Here is a 25,110-nt window from a genome sequence, read left to right as displayed (position 1 = left end):
TCCAAGACAAAACCATCTCTCCAAAAAACGATTATAGCTCAGTGTCTCCTGTTGACTCTATAGTGATGGTGATGGGTGTGGTAGCTAAAGCCCCAAGACAGACACAGAAGACCCCCATTCTCTGTATATGGCCTAAGCCTAACTGCTTAACCTCTCTCGGCCTCAGTTTCTTCACCTTTAAATGCAGATAATAAGGATCTGTCATAAGGAACCAGCAAAGATTATGTCAGATCTAAAGTCCCAAAACAACAAAGGGTGTTTCATTGTGATTTCTGCAGCAGCTCCAGCGGTTGGGGGAAAATCACTCAGCAAAGCTCTTGTTTGGTCCAGTTCTCTGTGGCACCTCGAGGCAAGACTCAGCCAGCTGGTGACAGACACAGCAGCTTTCTGGGCCCTGTTCTAGTATTGCATCATCTGGGGAGGAGCAGGGTGAGGCTGAGCTAGCAGAATTCAAAAACAGCTTTCAGACTTTTACTGCCAGAGAAGACCAGGGGTTGTATGTAGCATTTCCGAGAGACAAGTTGGTATGTGACTTTGATCTTTATCAAGCTAAAAAGGGCAATATAAAATACAAAAATGGCAGATTTGTAAGTGTGTATATGTGGGTGAGTGTAAGAGAGAGAAGAGAGACAGAGAAAGTTGGGTGGGCGGGGGGAGGGAGGGGCAGAGAGAGAGAGAGAGAGAGAGAGAGAGAGAGAGAAAGCGCACACAGGATTGTCATTAGCAAAGAACAATTTTGAAACGCCTATCCCAGCCTTGTGCAACCCTTCTTGGTTGAGATGAAAGAGCTTCCAAGACATTCCAAGAAATACTCCCACTAGCAGATTTCCAGATGCCATCTTGTGCTCCAAAGGGACAGGAGGCCTTTGTGACTGCCTGGTTCCCACCACTGCCTGCCTCTCACACCACAGCAGAAAGAAAAGTGGGACAGAACACACTTTACTCCATGCAGGCTCGAAGCCTGATTCTAAATGAAGTGGCTTAGCTCAACAGCCCGTTAGAGAAGGTCAACCCCACGTGGTCTTCATGTAGCTCTGGGTCCTTTAGTACTTATTGAATCACTGCTGGGTGCAGGTATAAGTAAAACCCATACCTGCCCAAATGCCCACTGCTGCCATCCTATCGTCTTGCTGCTCCTGCTCTCAATGACCTCCTCCTCCTCCCAGACGACCAACTCCTGCCCATCAGGCAGCCTCCTTTCCCACCCAGGTGACCTGAGTGCTAGACTTGGGGTTGGACTGGGGAAGAAAAGGGAAGATGCAAACCAGAGTGGTTTTATGAGAGTAGCACTGACCTTCCACCTGCCCACCAAAATGGGTATCCCCAGCTCTGGGCCTCACTCAGTTAACTACTTGCTGCCAGAGCCTTGTGCCTGTGTTAATTACACAGGAAACTTTGATTTAGCAAAAAAGCTGACCTTGCCTGGAATGACCTTCAGAAACTGCTCACAAGAGCTACAGTCTTGAAGCAGCTCAGGTGGATTTCTTGTTTCTCATGTCAGTGGAAGGTTAGCAATCATGAACCTCTGTGACCATCACAGTCTGATCACTGACAATTTCAGGTTGTGGAACACTTAGTGTCTTTTAATTGGGTCTGCATTGTAAATTGAAATATAATTAAAGCTAATTTAACTTCTTTGGGTGCTTTACCTGGATCCTTATTTTGCAATTTGAACTTTCCTCTTGTAATTTAAGTGGAAATGTATCAAGTAAACAGACAGTTATGTATTTAAATGACCATCATAATCCCCAGGGAGCAGACAGCACCTCTCTACCTTGGGCAGCGCTTTGCCGGCACACAAGTCTCGAACTGCAGTAAGAAGGTAAGACATAATTAGGCAGCGCCTCTCGGCCTACAGTGGTGCCTTAGGAGTCTGTGCGACCAGGTCTGCGCATGGAGAGCCCGGCCTTCTCAGGCGGCGACAGGTGTGTCCTCCGAACGGGCTCCTGGCCGCCTCCACCAGCTTTCCCGGGCTTAACGCGGCTGGGGTCCCCCAAGACCTCCCCTTACTGACGGCTCCACTCCTGGGGGACGAGAAACGGCCTCCCCGGGGCGTCGCAAGCCCCTGGGATAAGAAGAGGAGCCTAAGTTGAGGGAGACCTGAGCAGTGGACGCAGCCAGCGTCAGCCTGGGCGTCCCCGGAGTCGCGGCGACACCTCGGCTCCCCACCACCGCCCCAGCTCTCAGCTTTGTCATCGCGTCTCCAGAGAGGGCGGTGGATGACGAGGAACTGCAGCAGTGCACGACACCCGGGCCTCCAGACCACCCTGGGGAGAGCGCGCTGAGTTCCTTGCAGTCGGGCACCTCTACTCGGCCGCGTGTAGCCCCTTAGGGGCACAAGATGAGCCCCTGGGGAGGGAGCAAGCTGCAGGGGCTGTGGGGAAGGACGGAGGGCAGGCCGGGCCTGCAGACTGGAGAGACGTGGGCTGCGGTGAAACCGTTAGGGCTGCTTTGCCGCGCGCGCAGACGCGGAGGCCTTTACAAGGCCGGCAGGCCTCACCCAGGGCCTGGGCCGCCGCAGGTGCCTTTGGGTCACACCCGGGGCGAATCCCACCCCCTCCCGGGGCGCTTCGGTTTACCAAACCCCTCAGACCATTGCTTTAGTTGTGCGGGGAAGGATAGAGGCAGGATCCTCTGGCAGAGGGGAGGGAACTGGGAACCCGGGGCTGCTGGGGACGCGGGCGACAGAATAAAAGGCGAAGAGGCGGCAGCTCGAATCTGTCTGGTGGTGATTTTAACCGGCGCAGAGGTGCAGCATATGGTTTCCGGGTTGGACTGCGGAATACAAAGAACGACTCTGAGCCCGGGTAGCCTCCTGACACCGAAACCAAACGATCCTGACCTAGGGGGGCTGAGTGGCAGGAGACTGGATTTTTTGTTGAGTTGCAATTAAAGGAAGATAATTAAGCCCGTAGCCGCGCGGCTTATTAATATTTATAGCCCGGAGCGACAGGGCCTGCGCTCGCTGGAGGCGGATTTGCAGGCCCAGGCGCGGAGTCGGTGTCTCCGGAGCCAGGGTCTTCGCAATGACTCGGGAGGAGAAGGCTCGATTGGGGAAATTGGGGAGCGTCCGCCTTCTGCGTTTCTCCTAATTACGCCAGCGGTAAAAGTCCGGCTGGGCCGGGAACGTCCCGAAGGCCGGGAACCGCGCGATGCCCGAATGCAGGGCGACCGGGCCGCAGTATCTAGCGTTTCGGAAGCCGCGTTAGGTCTCGTCTCTTTGTTAATTACCCAAACACTGCATCTCGCAGTGTGTTTCTGGCTACGGGGACACACCGTGCGTTAAGGAAATGACCCAATAATTAGGACTTGGGGCAGAATGTCTCTTATTTTCTTGGAGCATGCGGGGCAAAGGAGACAGTGAGTACATGCGGCCCTGGCTTTGGGGCAATTTTGCAAAAATAAAACGCCCTCCGGCCTCGAACTTCGTCAGCGGTCGGCCAGGTGCCGCGCTGCGGTTCTTTTGCCACTCCATGGTCCCCGGGTGTCGGCCAAAGCCGGGACCCGAGGGAGGGGCTCCCAGTGTCCGCATCGCTGCCCCGGCCTGGGGGATGCGCCCGACCGGGCTGGAAGGAGGGGCTGCGCAGGCGGCGCCCACGGGGTCGTAGTGTCGGGGCTGGGAGCCTGAGAGCGGTGGGTTCCCGGCCTGCGGCCGCGCGCTCAGCCCCCGGGAAATTTGTGAAAAGCGTTTGCCGTTTGTACTGCACGCGGTTCTCGGATCTCTGCTTTTCGCGCACTGCGGGTGGGGGCGGGAAGGAAGCGCGGGTGGGAGTGGGCGGCCGCGGTTAGCTTCTCCTGTCACAAACGCAGGGTTTCGCTGGGGGCGCCGCCACGGTTCCTATGGCAACGCGGCTCCTCGACGCAGCCCAGGAGTCGCGGTCGCGGGAGGCTGCGCCGCGCACCGAGCTCTTCCCTGTGGCCGCCGCGGCCGCCAGCCTCTTCCTGCTCATGGTCTTCCTCATCTTCATCTCGGTCTACGTGGGCTCTGGGCCCCTCCACCAGTCTCTGCCCCAGCACTGTTAACTGCGGCTTGGGGGTGGGGAGGGATGGAATTTGTCGTCACAACGCGCGTTCCGACGGAGCCGCACGCCACAAAGGAAGACTCATGCTGCACCCCACGGGGCACATGCGGCGACGCCGGACATTGCTGCACAGCTGGGTCTGCTCCTCCGAGCCGTTTCCAGAGCTGGTTAGCGCCGACGCCCATAAATGAGGAGGAAGACTCCCTGTGTATTAAAAGGGGCATCCGCAGGGTTTAATTTGATAAGGATTATAGCCTTCATAAAGTCATTTTTAACAAAAAGATGTAGGTGGCATGGTAATCGAGTATTCTTTACGCATCTCTCCGCACACGCACTCATACCTGAAAACGTTTTGGCCTGCACAAAATGACTTTTTTGTGTGTAAAGAATGTGTGTAACTCCTGGATGGTGCGGTTCAGCAGGATAGATTAGTGGCATTAGATAATTTACACGAGGATTATGTTTGTGCTGAAAATAAAAGCTATATTGTTTATTTAGGTCATTTTCATTTGCATGCGTCCAAGCCTTTTATTAACATTAACCAGCTAGAACATAATGGGATAATGACTACCTAACCTGTTTTATCATGGGAAAGTAAACGTGATGAAGAAGTATTCAGCACCAATACCCAGTAGATAAAAACATTTGCCCTTTGTGGCTAATTTACACATTGTTTGAAATAGATAATGTATACTGTTCTTTTAATGTTCACTTTCTTGACCTTCCTGCAGTATTTTCCGTGACTGTCACACTATTTTCTCTCTTATCCTCCTTGTTTATATTTTTAAAAATAAGCTTTTTGAAATTATAGAATAGTTTTAGGCTTACAGAAAAGTTTCTCCTACTGTTAACATCTTAGTGTGGGACACGTCACAACTAATGAACCAATATTCACACGTTGTTATTAACCGAACTCCATATTTCCTTTGGATTTCATTTATTTTTCACTTTTTCTGGTCTTGGATCTCATCCAGGATATCACATTTAGTCCTCATGTCTCCTAGGCAGGCTGTGACAGTTTCTCTGGCTATCCTTGCTTTTTATGACCTTGAGCGTTTTGGGGATGGTTTTTATTTTTAATGGAGGTATAATTTACATATAATGAAATGCAAAGATCTGAACTTATAGTTGTAAGAGTTTCAACCATTGCATACTCTTGATATCTCCTTTTGCCCAGAAAACATCAAGTCTGATATTTAAAATATTGTCACGGAAATATTGCAGAGGTATTTATGTGTTAGTTTCTCCCACATATATACACATTGTAGTAAAAATTTTCCCATGACTTTTCAATTCTCACTTAATATTTAACATTTTTCCATTTCAAAGGTCGTTAAAGAGTTGTTAACATAATAGTAGCTTTATGAGTTGTTGATAGTTTACTTTCAACAGCCTTCTTTTGGACACAAGTTAAGCTACTGATTGTTTTTTATTCTAGAACATTTTCCTGTCTGTAGAGAGTACAGTCCAGGCATGCTCCTTAAGAAACCAGACAAACTGGGGGATAAATTAATCCAGGAAGTATACTGGAGTGGCTTTGAAATTTTAAAAACAGTTTCTTTGTTTTTTAGTTCTGAATATTAAAGCAATAATTAATGCATTTATTTGTGCACAGCTTTTGGAAGAAAAGTTTTTCTGTATCACATTGGGAATTTTGTCATAGATAACTGAATCTCCTAATTGTAAAAAAGTCTTCCATGTGTCCTTAAATCTTTGAGAATTTGACACATGGTGTAACCCCTAAAGATGTATTTTTAAGTAATGTTTAAAAACTTAGAACTGGTGCTTAACAATGAGGAAAAAGGAAAAAAAAAGTATTAATGTCATTGTGAACCATATTGTAGCCGAAAGCTTGAGGCAGACACATTTTTTAAACAACTGAGTAAAGCACTAAATTAATGGAATCTAATTTCCTCTTCACTTCTGTGATGTTTTATATAAGTAGGCTCAGTGGATCATATTTTTATGGCTTGGTAATACAGAGTGGTGGACTTCAGAGAGAAAAGGTAAAATTTAAGGTTGATGTTTTTTACCAACTACTTTTAAGAACCCACAAACCTGCCCAGTGCGGTGTAGACCTTCTGGCCACGTTTAGGTAAAGCTGGTCATCCGAGAACCTATCTGTCGGTAATTCCCTGAGCTGCCTTTTAAAAGTTTTTGGCTAAAATAGCTTTTAGAGTCAGACCATATTCATGCCAACAGGATTCTGGCCACGTTATACTTATCTTTCTCAATCCACAAGTAAAAACCAAGCCAACTAGGGTAAAATACTGTTCCAAAGGTGTGGGTGGCTGTAGGCAGATGGTTTTCATTCTTCTGCCATGACAAGAAAAGATTCAAAAATCCGTATGTTTTAGCACTAGAGTAAATGTATTTTGCATCCATTCTTTAAAAAACCTCAACTCCTATACAAATCAAGTAATATGAGCAAATATCTTCCAGAATGATAATTTTGAGAAGGATGTTGAGGAGTAATGCCTTTGAGTGAAGTCTACCTTCAGTTATAGCTAAGAAAACACATAATGTTAAACACACCTGAGCATGTGTGATTATTTCAATTACTTGCCTGAATTTGAATAAGCTAACTATGACTATCAGAAAGGAAGTCAGAAACAAAATCCTGGTTTTTCTCTGCCTGCTACAAATCAGATTTCAGCAGCTGTCTCTCACCGGCTGAGAGTTAGCTGAGTAGAGGATGACATAGATGTAGTCACATGTGCACAGATTTTGGCATAGTGGGCTCTGAAATTAGACAACCAGGTCCATATCTGGTGCCATTACTGACTTGCGAATGTTCTTAACCATGTCACTGAAGTCTTCTGGGTCCTGTTGCTCTCAAATGTTAGAGATAATAATAATACTAACTTCATAAAACTGTTGTGAGGACTAAATGAAATATTCACATCATATTCAGAATAGGAAGTACATAGCACATGGGAAGCATTCAAACGATAGCTCTTATTATCATTGTTTTTATTATTTACTGTTTTTAAATACTTGCTATAACCAGGTATTATACTATATCATATGCTGAGGTTTTGGTAATATCGAAAAAACAGATGTTTTTCTACATAACAGAGCCTAAAAACTAAATCCTTAGGTTTGAACCCTATTTAACCTGCCTGTTTTAATTTAAAAAGTGTATTTCTACAGTACTTTGGGAGGCTGAGGCAGGAGGATTGCTTGGGCCTATGAGTTCGAAACCAGACTGGGCAACATGGAGAAACCCCATCTCTACCAAAAAAAAAAAAAAAAAAATACAAAGACTAGCCAGGTGTGGTGGCACACATCTGTAGTCTCAGCTACTCAGGAGGCTGAGGTAGGAGGATTGCTTGAACCCAGAAGTTCAAGGCTACAGTGAGCCGTGATCACGCCACTGCATTCCAACTTGGGCAACAGAAAGAGACCCTGGCTCAGGAAAAAAAAAAAAAAAAGTTTATTTCTGACCTGTAATATTCATAACATTGTGCTAAATGTCATTGATTTTGCTGTGTTCTCATTCATTTTTGCAAAAGAGATGCAAACAAAAAAACAACTGGGACTTACCCAAAGCCACAGATGGAGAAGCTGTGTATTCACGCTCAGATCCCTCAGGACAAGATTCCCCCAGGAACACAGAACACAGCACCAACTGCAAATCATCCTCCATTTATTCAACAGACCATGAGTATCAGCGATGTGTTGGGCATTGTTCAGAGCTGACCATTCAAGGATAAAACACAGTCCTCATCCTCAAGAAGCTTATGGTGAATTGGAGAAAGAGACAAAATTAAATATGTAATCAGTGTACATGGGATAAGATGCAGTTCTGCCAAGACTGAGGGATGCAGGTGGACAAGAAAAGCCTCCCACAAAAGAGGCCAAGCATAGATGTTGAGGAAAAACCATAGCATTAATCCAGGTGAGAAATAAGGAGAACCTGAGTCGAGAATGGGCTGTGCATAGAGAGGAGGTTCCCGGGTAAAGGCAAATCCTGGTCATCATTTGGATGTGGGGAAGAAGGGAGAGGAGAGTGTGAAGGAAGGCCCCAGGTCTCTGTTTGGGGGACCAGAGGGGCAATGTACCCAAAGAAGGGGTGGAGCAGGCATGCTAATGGGTGTCCATGGTGGTCACATTGCAATTACCAGCTCTAGAAGGTACAATAGATACTTATCCCAAAGAGAGCACCTAGAATTGCACGTGAAGCCAGCCTATCTCTTGAGAGAAATCCCTGTAGCCGGGAAGAGAGAAGACAAAATAATAGGAAAATGGGGGGTGGGCACAGTGGCTAATGCCTATAAACCTAGCACTTTGGGAGACCAAGGTGGGAGGATTGCTTGATCCCAGAAGTTCACCAGCCTGGGCAACATAGGGAGACCATATCTGTACAAACATTTTTTTAAAAAGAATTAAAATAAAAATTAGCCAAGTGTGGCGGTGCACACCCATAGTCCCAGCCACATGGGAGGCTGAGGTAGGAGCATTGTTTGAGCCCAAGCAGTTGAGGCAGCAGTGAGCCATGATCACGCCACTGTACTCTAACCTGGGCAACAGAGTGAGACATTATCTGAAAAACAAAAAAACAACAAAAACAAAAGAAAAATAAAATAGGGTGAAGGGGAGATACTTGACCTAGAAACTTAAAGTCTGCTACAAGCTTTTCTAGAATATGATCACTTTCCTCATCCTAACACCTTTAGGTCAGGATAATTTCCCATGAAAAATAGACTTACGGCTTTAGCCAGTGGAAAAATCTCAAAGAAAAAATAGCATTCACTCTGTAGAAAGTCACTTTAGAGCCAAATTTGACACATATTTCAATCTTAAAATAAAGTATGTACAGAATTATAGTTAGTTCCCTCATATAGGATTAAAGTGTTTAACCCATATAAAATTTCTCAAGGAGTTTTAAGATTTGTGAAAATTGATTATTATAAATGTGTTTCACTCTAACCAATTCATTTGCTTATTCTTCAGGGAATACGAATGCCCAACTATAAAGCTCTAATTCATAGGAACAAAGAAATCACTCTTACCGTATCTCAGAGCCTGATTGGCATGAGTGTTGAAGGAGAAAGTACTCCTGTAGCTTAGACAGACAGTGTGGCATGGCAGACAAGAGCACAGGTGTAAGAGTAGCCGGGGTAATGTGAGCCCTGCCAGGCTCTATCACTTGCTTGCTCTGTGACCTTGAGCAAGCACATACCTCCAAGCCTCAGTTTTCTCCTCTAGAAACTGGACACAGTGATAGTACTTATCTTACATGTAATGAAGTTTGAATTAGGCAATTACTGTGGTGGGAATGTCCATGTCGCTCCAAAATTTATATGTTGAAACCTAATCCCCAATGCAACAGTATTAAGAGATGGAGCAGAACCCTCATGAGTGGGATTAATGCCCTTATAAAATAGGTGAGAGCTTGTTTGTCTCTTCTGCCATGTGAAGATGCAGCAAGAAGGCACCAGCGAGAAAGCAGAAATTGAGCCCTCATGAGATGCTGGATCTATGACTTGATCTTGGACTTCCCAGACCGCAGAACCATGAGCAATACATTTCTGTTGTTTATAAGTTACTAGGTCTAAGATACTTTGTTATAGCAGCCTGAATAGACTAAGGCAGTCCTCCATGTAATATCCTTAGCACAGTACCTGCAACATAGTAAGTCTCAGTATATTTATTTAGTGCTGATAACCCACTTAACTCTCTTGGTGCCAAGTTTTATTTACAGAGAGTTGTTATCTTTTAAATTATTTATTTCAAAAGTCTGGTTCTTCCAACAAGTCATTCCAGGATTTGCTATTGTACAAAGAATTATGCCTGCATTTAAAATGAATGATACCGGAAGGAATGGCCTTATTTATGTCAAGGGCTATAATTTTTAAATTGATAAAAACAAATGTAAAGTTTTGAGTATCATTTCTTAGGTAAATTTGACACCTCACTCTGTGCCTCTCCTGAGCTATAATGGCAGCGACAAGGAAAAGCTCTTTCCTCTCTGATGAATGTAACATTTTCTGAATTTAGATTTGGTTGACTCTTCTGTCAACTCTCCAAACATTCCTGAAAGAGGGCTGCAGGGTGACCTCCAGCAGACTGGATGAGGGAGGCTGGCTTTTGTGTCAACAACTTATGCAAGCATCAGGTACTTCCATTAAACACGAGTGAAGATGCTTCTTTGCTCTGACCCTGGCATGCTAAAACTCAGCTTCAAAAGGAAGCACAATATTCTTTTTTTCTTTCTTTGTGTTTTTGTTTATGTTTGTTTGTTTTTGAGACAAGGTCTTACTCTGTCACCCAGGCTGGGATGCAGTGGTGAGATCATGACTCACTGGAGCCTCAGCCTTCTGAGCTCAACCAGTCCTCCCACCTCAACCTCCTGGGTTGCTGGGACTATAGACGCATGTCACCATGCCCAGCTCATTTTTTTACAGACAAGCTTTCGCCATGTTGCCCAGGCTGAATTCCTGGGCTCAAGCAATTCTCCTGCCTCGGCCTCCCAAAGTGCTGGGATTATAGGCATAAGCCACTGTGCCTGGCCTGAAATCACAATTTTCAATTTCGTTTCTGACAAGGGGTCATATTTAACTTAACAGAAAGTTTGCACCTAGCAATAATGGCAATTGGCCAATATCCAGCCCCCAATCCAGCAGAGAAAAGATCTGGGGGCAAACGCCTGCAAGAGGTTGTGCACTGTGTAAGACCAACACTCTCGTGTGCAGTCTCCATGGAGAGCCAGAGCCTCCCAGCATGGGCCAGGCTCAGGAGAGCACCACAGGGATGTGGGGATCCCAGGAGGAATGAAGCATTTTGTTCTCAAGCTCTTAGGCACCAATATATCACCCAGGGTCTGTGAGTGGGCAGCAGAGATGCTTTCCCTCCTGCTCACTCCAGAATCCTTCATTGTGACTTCTGCAGTACCAGACCTTTCTTTTGCTCTTAGTACACTTAACATTCCAGTTGCTTGGTTATTTTCCTTGAGTTAAAAAAGAGCTCTAGGGTGAATGACCTCACCTAATCCTGGGGTTAGAAAGTGAAGGGTCCAAGAACCTGGAATAACACCCATGATTATTTTTTAGGCAGAAGAGTAAATATTTATCAAATAAATATTTGTTGAATGCTCAGTCAATGCTGCCTAGACATGTGTTTGTATTTCCTAATCATTTAACATTGCAATGTCATATCTTCAACAATCCTCAACAACCTCATGGGGAAGACTCCTACATTGCCTCATTTTTGGTAGGTTAAAGTGAACCGTGCCAAAATAAGCAGTTTCTTAATGGTGGCAAAGAAGTTAGTTAGCTGAACTGCAATTTCAAACACCTTACTTCTGAGTTCTACCAACACACACACCTTTCAGTATCAAAAATACCATTTTTAGACTCTTTCTTGACAGAAGTGCAGAAAATAGGTGATGGGTGACATATATGTCAAATGCTAAATTGTTTCCTGTGGTTTTTAAAAAATTTGTCCTTTGTTTTTATAATAAGCAAAAAGAGCAGAGAAAATTACCAGAGTTCTGATTTTTTTTTTACACAGTACTTACCTACCTAGAATTATTTCTATTTCCCAGGAAATATAGTTTCAACTATATAGAATACAGTCACATTTTTAGAGAAATAATTTTCAATATAATCCCAACACACATAGTATGAGATACTTTGAGTATTTGCTGTCACATGGAGTAAAATATGGTAAAAAGAACAAGCTGCAGGGCTGACCAGGTGTGGTGGCTCATGCCTGTAATCCCAAAACTTTGGGAGGCCAAGGTGGGGGGATCACTTGAGGCTAGGAGTTAAGACCAGCCTGGGCAACATAGCAAGATCCCCATCTCTAAAAATAATTAAAAACTTAAAAATAAAGAAGTACAAGCTCAAATAAGGATGATTGTCAAGTCAATGTATAAGTCTGATTTTGTTATTAGCCTATTACGTGCAGTAATGATATCTTCTGAGCCCAAACCTGGCATATGACCTGGTAAATGCAAGCGGGGGGAAATGGGACAACTATTTAAATTCCGAACAGTCTATGAGAATCAGATGACCTTTTTCACGGTACTATTAAGTGTGAGGAAAATATTTTGGAATGACTTGGAAATACTTGAACACTCTTAATATTGACTTAAATTGTTCCTTGAAGTTCTTATTGTGTGCATTCGCCTGTTATAAAACTAAAATTACTATTAGTAATGAGAATTCAACTTAAGAGTCTTAACTATGAAAACATTAAATATTAAACTTCAGATAATACAGCACTAACTTGTTCCAAGTCAAACTCCAAAGACTATTTCTATAAAGTCATTGGTTGGGCTGACCTCCATGGCTCACATCTGTAATCCCAGCACTTTGGGAGGCTGAAGCAGGTGGATCACCTGAGGTCAGGAGTTCGAGACCAGCCTGGCCAACATAGTGAAACCTCATTTCTACTAAAAATACAAAAACTAGCCAGGCGTAGTGGCACACACCTGTAATCTCAGCTACTCAGGTGGCTGAGGCACAAGAATTGCTTGAACCCGGGAAGTGGAGGTTGCAGTGACCTGAGATCACATCACTGCAAACCAACCTGGGTGACAGAGTGAGACTCTGCCTCAAAAAATAAAAATAAAAATACAATAAAGTCACTGGGCAATTGCACATTGAACAATGTCAGTGTGGGCAGACATCGTGGAAAATCAATCAGAAAAGGATACCTTTTCCCTTAATTAAGAAATGTTAACTTTCCCTGAATTAAATGGCTGCTTTGATGTATTCTGTATTTTAGTCATGGCCAGATATGTCATTGTTTGTTCAGTTTGAAAGAAAAATAAAAAGAACTCAGAGAACTGTATCTGGAAAAGCATATTTACTGAGTACTTACTGTGTACCAGTGTCAATGCTCAGATACAGAAAAAGAACAAACAGCCAAACCAACAAATGGCAATTTGGCTCCTGGCCTTAAGGAGCCTCTAAGGAAACAAACCAGTAAGTAGATGACTGCAAAATAATGTGGCAAGGTTCTGATGGGGACAGTTAGCTATTCTACCTTGTCACACAGCCAGAAAGTGGTTGAGTGACCTCATCTAACATGGCATCTACCTCCCAGAACCACTTCCCGGGGATCAAACCTCCCAAGTTTCCACTGAAGGAGACTTCTTAGGGTTTAATAGAATATATGCAATGGTTGAAAATAGACTTTGAGAGGATTAAGATCGGTGGTCATTTTGAGAATAATCCTTAAACCACACAGTGGCTTCTTACAGGGATCTGCTCAATAAGATGTTAATGTCACGTCTGAAGAGTGGGTACAAAAACGCAAAGCACCAGAAAGCATGCACCACTGACGAGTTTCAAGTCGTAACCTAAATATGCAGGCCTTTCAATGGTAAGATTAGGCCTGATTAGGAACTAAAAACAATGTGTTTGCTTATTTACCTAACTGAAGTGTTTGATATTGGTCAAGTTACTAATCTCCCCAGGCCCTATTTTCCTCATCTGTAAAATGGGATAATATTAGGACTGTTGTAGGGATTAAATGAGATAATCCATGTAAACTTGGAACTTTGCCTGCTGCATAATGCTATATATTTTAAGCCAAAGCATAGTGTCTACAGTAGAGATAAAGTAGAGATTTTTGTTTTGTTTTTTATTTTGAGACAGGGTCTCCTTCTGTCACCCAGGCTGGAGTGCAGTGGTGCAATCACAGCTCACTGCAGCCTCAATCTCCCAGACTCAAATGGTTTTCCTACTTCAGCCTCCAGAGTAGCCAGGACCAGTGGTGCAGCCACCATGTCTAGCTAATTTTTAATTTTTTTTTTTTATAGATGGGGGTCTCACTATGTTGCCCAGGCTGGTCTTGAACTCCTGGCCTCAAGCGATCCTCCCACCTCCACCTCCCAAAGTGCTGGATTTATAGGCTCAAGCCACTGTACCCAGCAGGATATTTTTAAAAAGTGAATAGATGCAGTTTTAAAAATGTTTAGGAAGAAAGGCAGAAATCGTATTCTGAAATCTTCCTTCATTCTCTTTCATTTATTATTCGTGTGAGAATCATTTATTAAAAAACAGAGTCCCCATCTCTTAGAGATTCATACTGAAGTATTTGTGGGTGAAATGATATGATATCCAGGATTTGTTTAAAACTAATACAGTGGGTGGGGGCTGGGGAATGAGTGAATAGATCAATGAACCAAGCTTGGCCGTATGCTGATCACTGCGGGAACCCGGTGATAAGTACAAGGAGCATTGTTATACTATTCTCTCTACTTTTGTATGTACTCGAAATGCATACTAAAAAGTTAAAAAATAATAATAAAGGCAGACTGTATAGCTACTATCTGCTCTTATGTGTAAATTCTCTGGTGCAGATTGAATGTCCAATTTTTCTTTTCAAACCAGGCAAGCATGAATTTCTGTCAAGCTGAGGCAGAAATCATGTTGCTACGGCAACTCTTCACCACATTAAGTGGCTGTAGAGTCAAAATGGCAGCAGATTTTTTTTGCTGTGTTTTGCTTTTCCAGGAAATGATCTTCATGTCAGAAAGAGAAACCCATCCCAAAGACCCCTGCCAGCCCCCATTCCCTAAATGAGCCTCCCTCCCCTGCCTACCATAGGGGCTGAGGGGTGTAGGCTTCCACAGTTTTAAGCCAGGAAGAATAGAGGACAAGGAGTCCCTGGGGCAGACTCGTGGGGGAAGCAACCTAAGTTAGGGGTTCTGCCAACTCTTGGCTGGGGCTTTACAGCTCAGGTAGGGCTGCTGGTGGACAAGCAAGGAGATCCCCTTATCAGGAAGGCGCCCCATCAGGAAACATCTGTTTCTTGCCTTTCATGCCCTTTCCTGACATATGCAACTGATCAATGACAAGAAATGGGGCCCAGTCCCCACTTCCTGCACATGGGACTCTGTTTCCATAGAGGCCCACTATGTATCTTTAGAATTACAAGAAAACCATTCTTTGGCAGGGGATCTCGGGGTATCATTAAGTCCATCCCCTGCCTTCAGAGAGAAAGTCTCTAAATCATTCCATATGTTGACTCCAGTGGCAACATGAGGGCAGAGGGAGCCCAGGCAAGAGACATTGGGGTTAATTTCACAGCACAGAACAAACAGGCCATCCTGGCTTTGCTCACTGGAGAGATTAGATGGGGTGCCCACCCCTTGACTGTTTGCTGTATTATCCTGGGCAAGTAATTTAACCTCTGTGTGTTCAGTTATATAAGGCCAGGCACAATGGCTCATGCCTGTAATCCCTGCACTTTGGGAGGCCAGGATGGAAGGATCTCTTGAGCCCAGGAGTTTCAGACCAGTCTGAGCAACACAGCAGGACCTCATTTCTACAAAACATTTTTAAAACATTAGCTGGGCATGGTGGTGTGCACCTGTAGTCCCAGCTGCTCAGGAGGCTGAGGTGGGAGGATTGCTTGAGCCCAGGAGTTTGAGGCTGCAGTGAGCTATGATCATGCCGCTGCACTCAGTGTGGGCAACAGAGTGAGACCCTGTCTCTAAAAAAACTAAAATAATACGAAAAATTTTTAAAAAGGGTTCCCTCGAGGTTGTGGTAAGAATAAAACAAGATAAAATATGAGGAAAATGGCTTGAAGAATGCAGGGATGATTTGCTACTCGTGTGAACAGGGAGGAAAATTACAAAGCCACTGTGTCATTTATTCTCCCCCCTTTTCCTTTCTTCCTTCCTCCCTCCCTTTCTCTCTCCATCTCTTTCTGCCTCTCTCTTTCTCTTTCTCTCTCTCTCTCTTCTTTCTTCTCCCCCTCTCCCTTTCTTATCTTTTGATTTTTAATTCCACAAACTAACCTGAGATTTATTTTTCTGGCATGTCCGTAGAGACTGTCTCCTCATGTTTTCAACAAGTGGTTCATTTGTAGGCTTCTGGATGTTGACAATAAGCACCTAGTACAATGCGGGCTAGTCTGTGGGTCCAATCATTTATCCAATACCCTAATAGCACCTATCAGGTGATCTCACAATGCTGGCTTTCTCCTTCCATCTCCCTCTAGCCAATCAAATTCAATACTTTATCATGCACACTATTATTAAGTGTTTCTGGAAATTTCCTGCACAGTACAATCCAGAAATCTGACTACCTGGAATTTCATGCACTCAGTCAAGAACTTGTCTTTATTATGAGAGTAATGAAATGTTTATTTCAACTGAGTCAACATGTAGGGGGTTTTGTTTGTTTGTTTTTTGTTTTCCTGACACTTGTGGCCAGCTACAAGAAGCCCCTAGCATCCTGCTTGGCATCTGGGATTCAAAACATTTTAAAGAGACAGGAAGTCTGTGCTGGCTTGTATTTTCATATGTCTCAGTGCTTCTGAACAGGCCATTTTTCACGAGGCTGCTTCTGTTCCCTGGGTTGTTTATTTGTTTGTTTGTTTGCTTGTTTTTATTACTTCAGGTAGAATTGCTGACAAAGGTAAACAATCAGAGCTGGGCCTGCTGTAAGGGTTGCCATGTCTCTCTCTCTTTACTCTCGGAAACAAAGTAATACAAAGCCCCAGTTTTGGTTTTCGGAATGCTTGATGCTGCTCAGGCCATAAACAGTGTGTTAGTTGTCAAGTGCTGGAGCATGTCTTTGTTTAGTTTCCATAGGATTTCGTCTCTGGGAAGTGAAGCACATTTCTCCTCTTGAGCTCCCATAGGGTGGAGGCCCCAGAGCAGATGTGGCTGAGGCACGAATTGCAGCACACAGCAAGGAGCCTGTGGGGCGGTGGTGGGAAGAGGAGTGAGAGTGTGGAATGGAATCTCAGGTGGATCCAGAGCCATGGGGAGCCACTGTAAGGTCTAGAACAGGCTGATGCAGTGAGATCCTTTGAAACCCCATCTGTCTTGTGGCCTCCTTCTGGTCACTTTGGTAGTCTATAACAATCACTTCAGGTCATAAAGCAATCTACCTGATGGCAGAACAGCCAAATGGCCTAGACGGGGCTCAAACCCACTAAAACTAAGACGTGTCAGTATTAGACAAAGGAACTAACAGACTGTGAACATAATCAATGAACTTTTTGAATGGGAGCGGAGGACAGGTGCAGTGGCTCATGCCTGTAATCCCAGGACTTTGGGAGGCGAAGTGGGGAGGATAACTTGAGGACAGGAGTTCAAGACCAGCCTGGGCAACAGAGCAAGACCCCGATCTCTACAAAAAATAAAAAATTAGCCTGGTGTGGTGGCATGCACCTGTAGTTCTAGTTCCAGCTACTCTGGAGATTGAGGCAGGAGGATCACTTGAGCCTAGCAGTTGAAGGCTGCAGTGAGCTGTGATTGTGCCACTGCACTCCAACCTGGGGGATAAAGCAAGACCCTGTCTCAAAGAAAAAAGAAAAATGCAGTGGAGCATCTTTCTCATTTCTAGGAAAAGTACAGATACCAAGGATTTGTTAAGGAAGGAGGCCCCAGGAATTAAAAAGCTTTAAGAAGAAGATCCTATCCCTCATTAATATTTGCCATCATCATAAAAAACAGATAAAAAGTTGGCACTCATGCAACACTTTGCAAACTTCTTTACAAAGAAGCAAGTGAAGTCTTTGCAGAAAAGAACCTTGAACTCCAACTCAGAAAATACCTGCAGTGATGTGGAAAAGATACAAGACCCCTCAGGCAAACAGACAACTATTCATTCACTGTAAATGTAACCAGTATTTCCCAGCCCACTCATTTGGGAGTAGAAATAGCATCCCATCAATAATCACGATTTCATATTTCTCAGTACACAGTATGACTCACTGGCAGTAGCTCCCAATCCTTTCTTTTTCAGATTCCCAGATTCCTCCCAAACACTTCCAGGACTTCAGGGGCAGTGTTTGGCTGATGTGAAGAGTGGAAGTTGTCTCTCTTGGTTCTCATACCATTGTGTAATTTTCCTTCTTTTCTGCCCATCTCACAGCAAGGTGTCATGTGTGGCCATGGAGCAGGGGGAGCAAGGAGCTGCAGGGCCTGCCTCAGTCACTCAGGGTTTACTAAGGCTCTTTATATAGGATGTCTCAACTGGGAATGGTGGCTCACGCCTGTAATCCCAACACTTTGGGAGGCTGAGGTGGGTCAATCACTTGAGGTCAGGTGTTTGAGAGCAACCTGGCCATTATGGCAAAACCCCGTCTATACGAAAAATACAAAAATTAGTTGGGCATAATGGCAGGTGCGTGTTGGTCCAGCTACTCTGAGGCTGAACAGTAGAATTGCTTGAACCCAGGAGGCAGAGGTTGCAGTGAGCCGAGATTGAGCCACTGCACTCCAGCCTGGGCCACAGAGCGAGACTCCATCTCAAAAATAATAATAATAATAATTAGTTTGGAATGGTGACGTGTGCCTGTAGTCCCAAGTACTGTGGAAGTTGAGGCAGGAGGATCACTTGAGCCCAGGAGTTGGAGGCTACAGTGAGACATGATTGTACCACTGCGCTCCAGCCTGGGTGACAGAGAGAGACCCTGTCTCTAAAAAAAAAAAAAAAAAAAAGTAATAATGCCTCTGTCTTCATGGCCACCAAGAGTGCTGTTTTTGACTCCTGTGTTACATGGAAATGTTAAGGAAGCAGCTCTTAGTTTTTATTCCCTCCTATTTAATGGAAGATAGTCTACTCTATTATAAGCAAGCGATCTGAAGTCAGACAGACTTGGGATTTGGATTTTAGATACTCTTTTCTTTAGCTGTGTGACCTAGGGCCAGTCATGGAGCCTCAGTTTTTCCAGCTATAAAATGGGGATGATCATAATAGTACCTCAGGACTAGGGATATCCCCAGGACTTAACTAATTGATCCGTGTAAAACACTTGCCATGGCGCCTGATCTTTGTAAGGCACTCAGTAAACATTGTTATTGTTGTCTTTGTTGTAGTCAGTGTTATGTTACTGCTGTTCCTACCACTGTCCCCTTCATGTTGGGATTTAACTATGAGTTCACTGGGACAAGGCAAGAGAATATTGTGAGTGACAAGCACCACACTTTTAAAAGAACCTTCAACCCTATAAAGCACCTACACAATGCCTGGCACATAACACCTTCTCAGTAGGACTGACTTCCCCTGCCGACACAGTCTTTCCCCTCTTTAAATAAATATGTATCTGTCACCCACGGTCTGAAGGCAACACTTGATTATATTTTCTCCCCGTGTGTGTGTGTGTGTGTTTTAAGCTTTTGGGATAGCTTTTAAGAGATGTATCATTGTGGTTTTGGGGAGGGGTTGTATTTTGTTTTGTTTTATTTTGACCTTTGTGTCCCTGGAGCTTCTAGCTAGGTTAACGGTTCCCATTCCATCTCTTCAACAACTCTCCCCACTCCTGGAAACAGATCGGCTCAGCACTGCAGGAGTTCCCATTTTCCAGCTCTAGTGCTTCTTATAGGAAGTGTATAAAGTCCTGGGCCCAACGCTGCTGTCTGACCCACCGCTTCAACATCGGCCCGCTCCAGCTGTTCTTCCTCCCAGATTCTGTTCTGCCTAACAGCACACGTGCCTGGCTGGCCAAGAGTCTTCATTGACAGTGAAAGGAGCCCTCAGATGATTTTAAGTATTTCAAAAAGTCTAACAACAATCAGAGCTGGGCCTGCTGTAAAGGTTGCCATGTCTTATTAAAATGCCATGAGCCTTGACGTGTGGCTAGAAGTACCTCAGCTTTTTGGGGCAGTACTTGTCGGTCCTGCTGGTTAGATGCACTGAGTGTCTAACAAAAGTGGAAAACCAATTAGTCATAACTTCCTTTTTCTCTTGATGAGGATTAGGAATAATAAAGAGTTCTTGGTGGCAAAAGGCTGGATGCCTCTGCTCTAGTCAATTCCATTTTACCAGTACGAATTTTCATGAAAATCAAACCAAAGGTAGCAAAACAGGATACACAGGAATATGAGGATATTATGAGCCCTTGTAACCTAATTGCACTGAGTCCATTTGCCCACACACAAGGAAAAGCCAAACACCGAAGCACCAGATTTTTGTAGAAAGAAAGGTTTATTGCAAGGTGGCTGTGCAAGGAGACAGGAAATGGGCTCAAATCCATCTCCTTGTACTGGTCTCAAAGCAGTACATGGAAAGGAGAAATTCTGGGGGAGGGGTTTTGGGGTTGGTGAATGATTGGAGGAAGGGGAGGGGAAGTTTGCAAAGTCCCTTAAGTGGGTGCGGTTGTCTCTTCGTGCTTCTTTGTGGTTGTATGTGCAAAGTTGGGGGAAATTGGTAGGAACCATATGGTATGAATTCAGACTGTGACATCAAAAGGTCACCCATCTGGCAAAGTAAGACCATTCTGCATAGACTATAGCCAGCCATATTGGTTGCAATTAGTTTCAGCCAGTTTGGCCAGTTTTTTTGGTTTTGTTTTTTATTGTTGTGCTTCTTTGTTTGAGATAAGTTCTTGTTCTGTCACCCAAGCTAGAGTCTGGAGTTCAGTGGTGAAATCACCACTCACTGCAGCCTTGAATTTCTAGGCTCAAGTAATCTTCCCACATCAGCCTCCCAAATAGCTGGGACTACAAGCATGTGCCACCATGCCTGGCTTTTCATGTTTGTTTTTGTAGAGACGAGGTCTTGCTATGTTGCCCAGGCTGGTCTCAAACTTCTGGGCTCAAGCAATCCTCCTGCCTTGGCTTCCCAAAGTGCTGGGATTAAAGGCCTGAGCCACTGCAACTGCCCCAGTTGGCCAGTTTTGTTGTAAGTGGAGGGGACTGTTACAAGCTACTTCCTTATACGCCATCCTATAAGACAAGCTCAAGAATTCCTGTTACCAACTTCTTTAACCCTTTGGGCACAGTTTCACCTTTAGGGTCGAATGCCTGATATTCCTGAAGCTCAAAAGTCTGGTCTCTTTTAGGCTGCAGGCACTGAGGTGAGCACTTGTTTTCACGGGTGAAATATGCTGTTGCTTTCCAGGAGCAGCATCACCCAAAACTTGAGAGATTTTTGACCACCTAGTTTGTAGAGGGCAGAGACACAAGGAGGAATATTCCCTGGCTCTTTCCCCAGCCCTTCCTACACAGGACCACCCTGCGGTACTGTTGCCTATAAGTCCAGCTTTCCTGTGCCCAGCCAGTTACAACAAATGCACTGGAATCCTGTCCTTCCCCAGAGCCCTGCAGGTGGCAGATGAAGATCCTCATTCCTCATCCCTCTTTAAACAGGGTTAGTCTGTTCATACTGAAACCTAAACAAAACAAAACAAAACAAAACAAAACTTTTTTTTTCTTTTTTTCAGACAGGATCTTGCTCTGTCGCCCAGCTGAAGTATAGTGGTGTAATGACAGCTCACTGCAGCCTCCAACGCCTGGGCTCAAACGATCCTCTCACCTCAGCCTCCTGAGTAGTTGGGACTATAGGCACACACCACCATACTCAGCTAATTTTTAAAACTTTTTGTAGAGACAGGGTCTCAGTACGTTGCCCAGTCTGGTCTCGAACTCCTGACTCAAGTGATTCTCCCACCTTAGCCTCCCAAAGTGCTGGGATTATAGGCGTGAGCCACTGTGCCTGGCCTCCCCCATCCTTCTTTACAAGTGTTTTCTGTGCCACGTAGTTGATCATTTAAGGTCTTGCATTCTCCTCTAACATCTCATGTGCTTTCATTTTAAAATATATATATTTATCTGGGGCAGATTTCACATACTCTACAAGACAAAAACCCGTAGGAGGCATGTAATTACTTTATTATGCTCACTAATGTACTTCATGAACAAACCAGAGTTACAGCAACCCAGGTCCCTTGCTGCAGGCCCCAGGGAACTTTGCAATGAGTGCTTTATGATCCAGCCAAATATGAAATAAAGGTGTGTTTGACAAATCTTAACTCACATTGCGTGGCACACTAATGTTATGTTTGTGGCTTAGATGGGAGTTTGCTGGCCCTGGTATTAGCAGAGCCAGCAGCCTTGTGAGAAAAACTTGGAAGCGATGCAGCTGCCTCCTGAGCCTACATTTGGGATCACTCCCCTCGCCAAAGCTTTGCCCAAACTTCGTGCTCAGTGTTTGTCCCCAGACTGGATCCTGGCTCACATTAGACAAGTCCAAGATTGGTGGCAAGCAAAGTACAGCAAGTGTCTACCAGGCAGGCAGGAGAACACATAATGAAAATTTAAAAGCTGTATAAATCTTCCAGGATTAGAAACACATGAAGCAGGAATCAGGCAAGGGTCGTGACAGAGACTGCAGAATGTCTCTAAATATTATTTCTGACAATACAAAATCAATTTACATTTAATACATTTTAAAACAGCCAACCTACCCATATGATTTGATATTACTAAGGAGAGCTGAAATGGAATCTTAATGCAGTTTGTAAGCATATTCAGCAGAGGTTTATTATTTCTAAAAATGCTTTGTGTAATCACAGTACTTTATCGTTGAAATTGCCAGGTTTTGTGATACAAATATATTAGATTCATAATTAAAATGCTGTTGCCTATTAATGCCGCCACAGCATTTTCCCCAGGCAGACACTTAAAAAAAAAATCCTATATACTTTCAAGGATGAGTGAGCTCCTCTTTTAGGAGAGATTCCTCCCTCCACATGCTTTATTTATTAATACAATCAATTTAGGGAAGAATAAAGCATCCTCAGAATCAGACTAATGAGGCCTAAGAGCACAAAATTGAAACTAGTCATCACCTTGGCCCAGTTGTGAAATAGTCTCTCCAGACTACCCACTCTTCTGTAGTTTTAAAGTGGTATCAATTTCTAAGGCTCATCAAACAGTGTTTTCAGAGTAATCATAGAAAAAAAAAAGATACAATGAAATTTGTTGTTTTCTGGGCATGGTGGCTCCACCTATAATCCCAGCACTTTGAGAGGCTGAGGCAGGAGGATCGCTTGAGCCTAGGATTTTGAGATCGGCCTGGGTAACATAGCAAGGCCCTGTCTCTACAAAAACCAAAAAAAAATGCTGGGCATGGTGGCATGCTCCTGTAGTCCCAGCTACTCAGGAGGCTGCGGTGGGGGTATATCGCTTGATCCCAGGAGTTCAAGGTTGCAGTGAGCTGTGATTGTGCCACTGCACTCCAGCCTGGGTGACAGAGCCAGACCCTGTCTTCAAAAAATAAAAAAACCTGAGATGAGGAGGATGAGGAGGAGAGAAGCATCATCAGGGCAGGAAACCAGCAGTTCAAAGACCAGAGGCAGGATGCACTGGAGAGCAGGGTGGCCTGATAGAAGCAGAGCAGTGCAGACATGGAGGGGTCCCAGCTGGGAATTACCTCAGACGTCTTAAGGCACTGAGCAGCCAATGAAGGAGGGAGTGGGGCTGTCACCAGAAACATATTTTATATGTACATTTAAAAAAATGCTATAGTTGCTGTTGTAGTCTGTACCCTGTGTCATGTCCTGCTCTTCTCCTAGCTGTATATCAGAAACCTTTTCAATGTGTTCGTGAGAGCCACTGTTAGTTACAAAATGGTAAGTCATTCAGCCATTCCCTTATAGTCAGATATTTAGACTTTGTTGAATAATTTTGATTATTATAGAGTATTGCAAGTGACTGTGTACATAATACCCTTCTTCCTATATAAGAATAATTCTGTGTCAAGATATGTTCCTAGATGTCACACCAGCCAGAAGTGACAATATTCATTTCCTTGACTATTTGATGATTGAAAAAATCATTATCTTCTAGTTTCAGTTTATATTCCTTCAATGACTAGTAAAATTGAGTAGGTCTCCATATTTTGTGACAAGTATTATCAGGGCAAAAGATAAAGTAATTTAGTGAACACATAAAGAGAATTTGGTATTTTACACCCCAGTAAACCTGTGGCATGTGCAGACCAGTGAAACCATTTTAGATTAGGCTAAAGTTCTTTAATAAAGCTATATTTTTAAAAATCACTGTGTTCTCTAAAGGCTAAATAAATTTTTCTTTGAAAGAAAGGCATTAACAAGCTAATAAAGTATACCTATAGACATGGATAGAGGGTGAAATCCAGTATCTATATGGCTTAGATACCAGACTAATCTGTTCATATGGCTTAAGCACAAATCTATGCCCAAACCAGTGTCCAAGTATCCGCAAACCCGCCTAGTCTACCAATAGAAACACAGGCTCAACTTCTTTTTTATTGAGCTCAGGATGTATCTGTAATGATCTCATGGAGGGTGGCTTTTCAAGGAACTCCGGGTGGTTTTAAAATAGTGGCTTCACTGAGCCACCCAACACAGGAAAGCTATGTTTTTCAGCCCATTAGGACAAACCCCAAATCAATTTGCAACTGTATTCAGGAAAAGCTCAGAGCAAGATTGCTGAAGGAATTCACTTCAAAGGCCAAGTTCTAAGAGGGATTTTTTTCTCCCTCCAGCTGCCTCCAGGATAGGACCCTAATCTTAAAAGATTTGTTTGAAATTTACGTAAAATCTGGCTGGTTCTCTGGGCAATAATCACAGCCACTGAGGCGAGGTCAAGCCTCTGATGGAGCAGATACCTGAGGTCTGCCTGCCTCTATAAGATGCAAAGATGACGGAAAAGGTTCTGGTATGAGTAGAACCATCCTTCTTTCTGAGGGTTGTTTCCAGAAGCCACCCATGGAGGGCCAGCATTGGGAAGCCCCAGCAGAAGACTGTAGAGCTGGCCCTTGGCCGGCACATCCAGTAAAACACCAGGGCTGAGGATCGTGGTGCATACCTGTAGTTCTAGCTACACAGGAGGCTGAAGCAGGTGGATTCCTTGAGTCCAGGAGTTCAAGGCTGCGTAATCTATGATTGTACCACTGCGCTCCAGCCTGGGTGACAGAACAACACCCTGTCTCTAAAAATTAAAAAAAAAAATGATAAAAATAAGCAGTCTGGTGCCATCAGTTCAATAGCTATTGAATACCCCTGTAAAAGCCAATAATTTAAAAACTAGTTTTAGAAAAGACTCAGAATTCTACATGGCTGTGAAATAAACTGTGAATTAGATGGAATGAATTCAGGAAGGAAGAATCATTCCTTCATATTTTGTATTATAGTATGTATAAGACAAGATTATCTTACAGCTGAACTGAGAAAGCTTTATGCTTATCTATAAGTCGAGTACAGACTATTGGTCAAGATAAGGATGGGAGTGCTAATTTGGAATTTGCAATGTGCTGTTTAAAGCTTGAAACTTCTGGGGCTAGGCCCTGGGGCCAGCTTGTCTACACTGCTTAAGGATGTACAGATAGATGGCTTATACCAA

At 44.1% G+C, this 25,110-nt stretch overlaps 1 protein-coding gene across 1 annotated transcript in view; it reads left to right on the top strand.

Annotated features, from left to right (window-relative positions):
• Positions 1-4,046: 4,046 nt before the first annotated feature.
• The window catches only part of LOC119618770 (uncharacterized), a 41,036-nt gene continuing 19,972 nt past the window's right edge, over positions 4,047-25,110 (top strand). Inside the window, exons 1-4 of the mRNA XM_037983091.2 lie at positions 4,047-4,253; positions 8,979-9,078; positions 10,595-10,695; positions 23,301-23,357. Coding sequence (XP_037839019.1) covers positions 4,047-4,253; positions 8,979-9,078; positions 10,595-10,695; positions 23,301-23,357 — 465 coding nt within the window. The remainder of the gene's footprint in view (positions 4,254-8,978; positions 9,079-10,594; positions 10,696-23,300; positions 23,358-25,110) is intronic.

This window comes from Chlorocebus sabaeus, chromosome 9, assembly GCF_047675955.1.
Source record: "Chlorocebus sabaeus isolate Y175 chromosome 9, mChlSab1.0.hap1, whole genome shotgun sequence".
In the NCBI taxonomy this organism is placed as follows: domain Eukaryota; kingdom Metazoa; phylum Chordata; class Mammalia; order Primates; family Cercopithecidae; genus Chlorocebus; species Chlorocebus sabaeus.
Note: the sequence above shows the minus strand (reverse complement) of the source record. Positions and strands in the feature narration are given on the sequence as shown.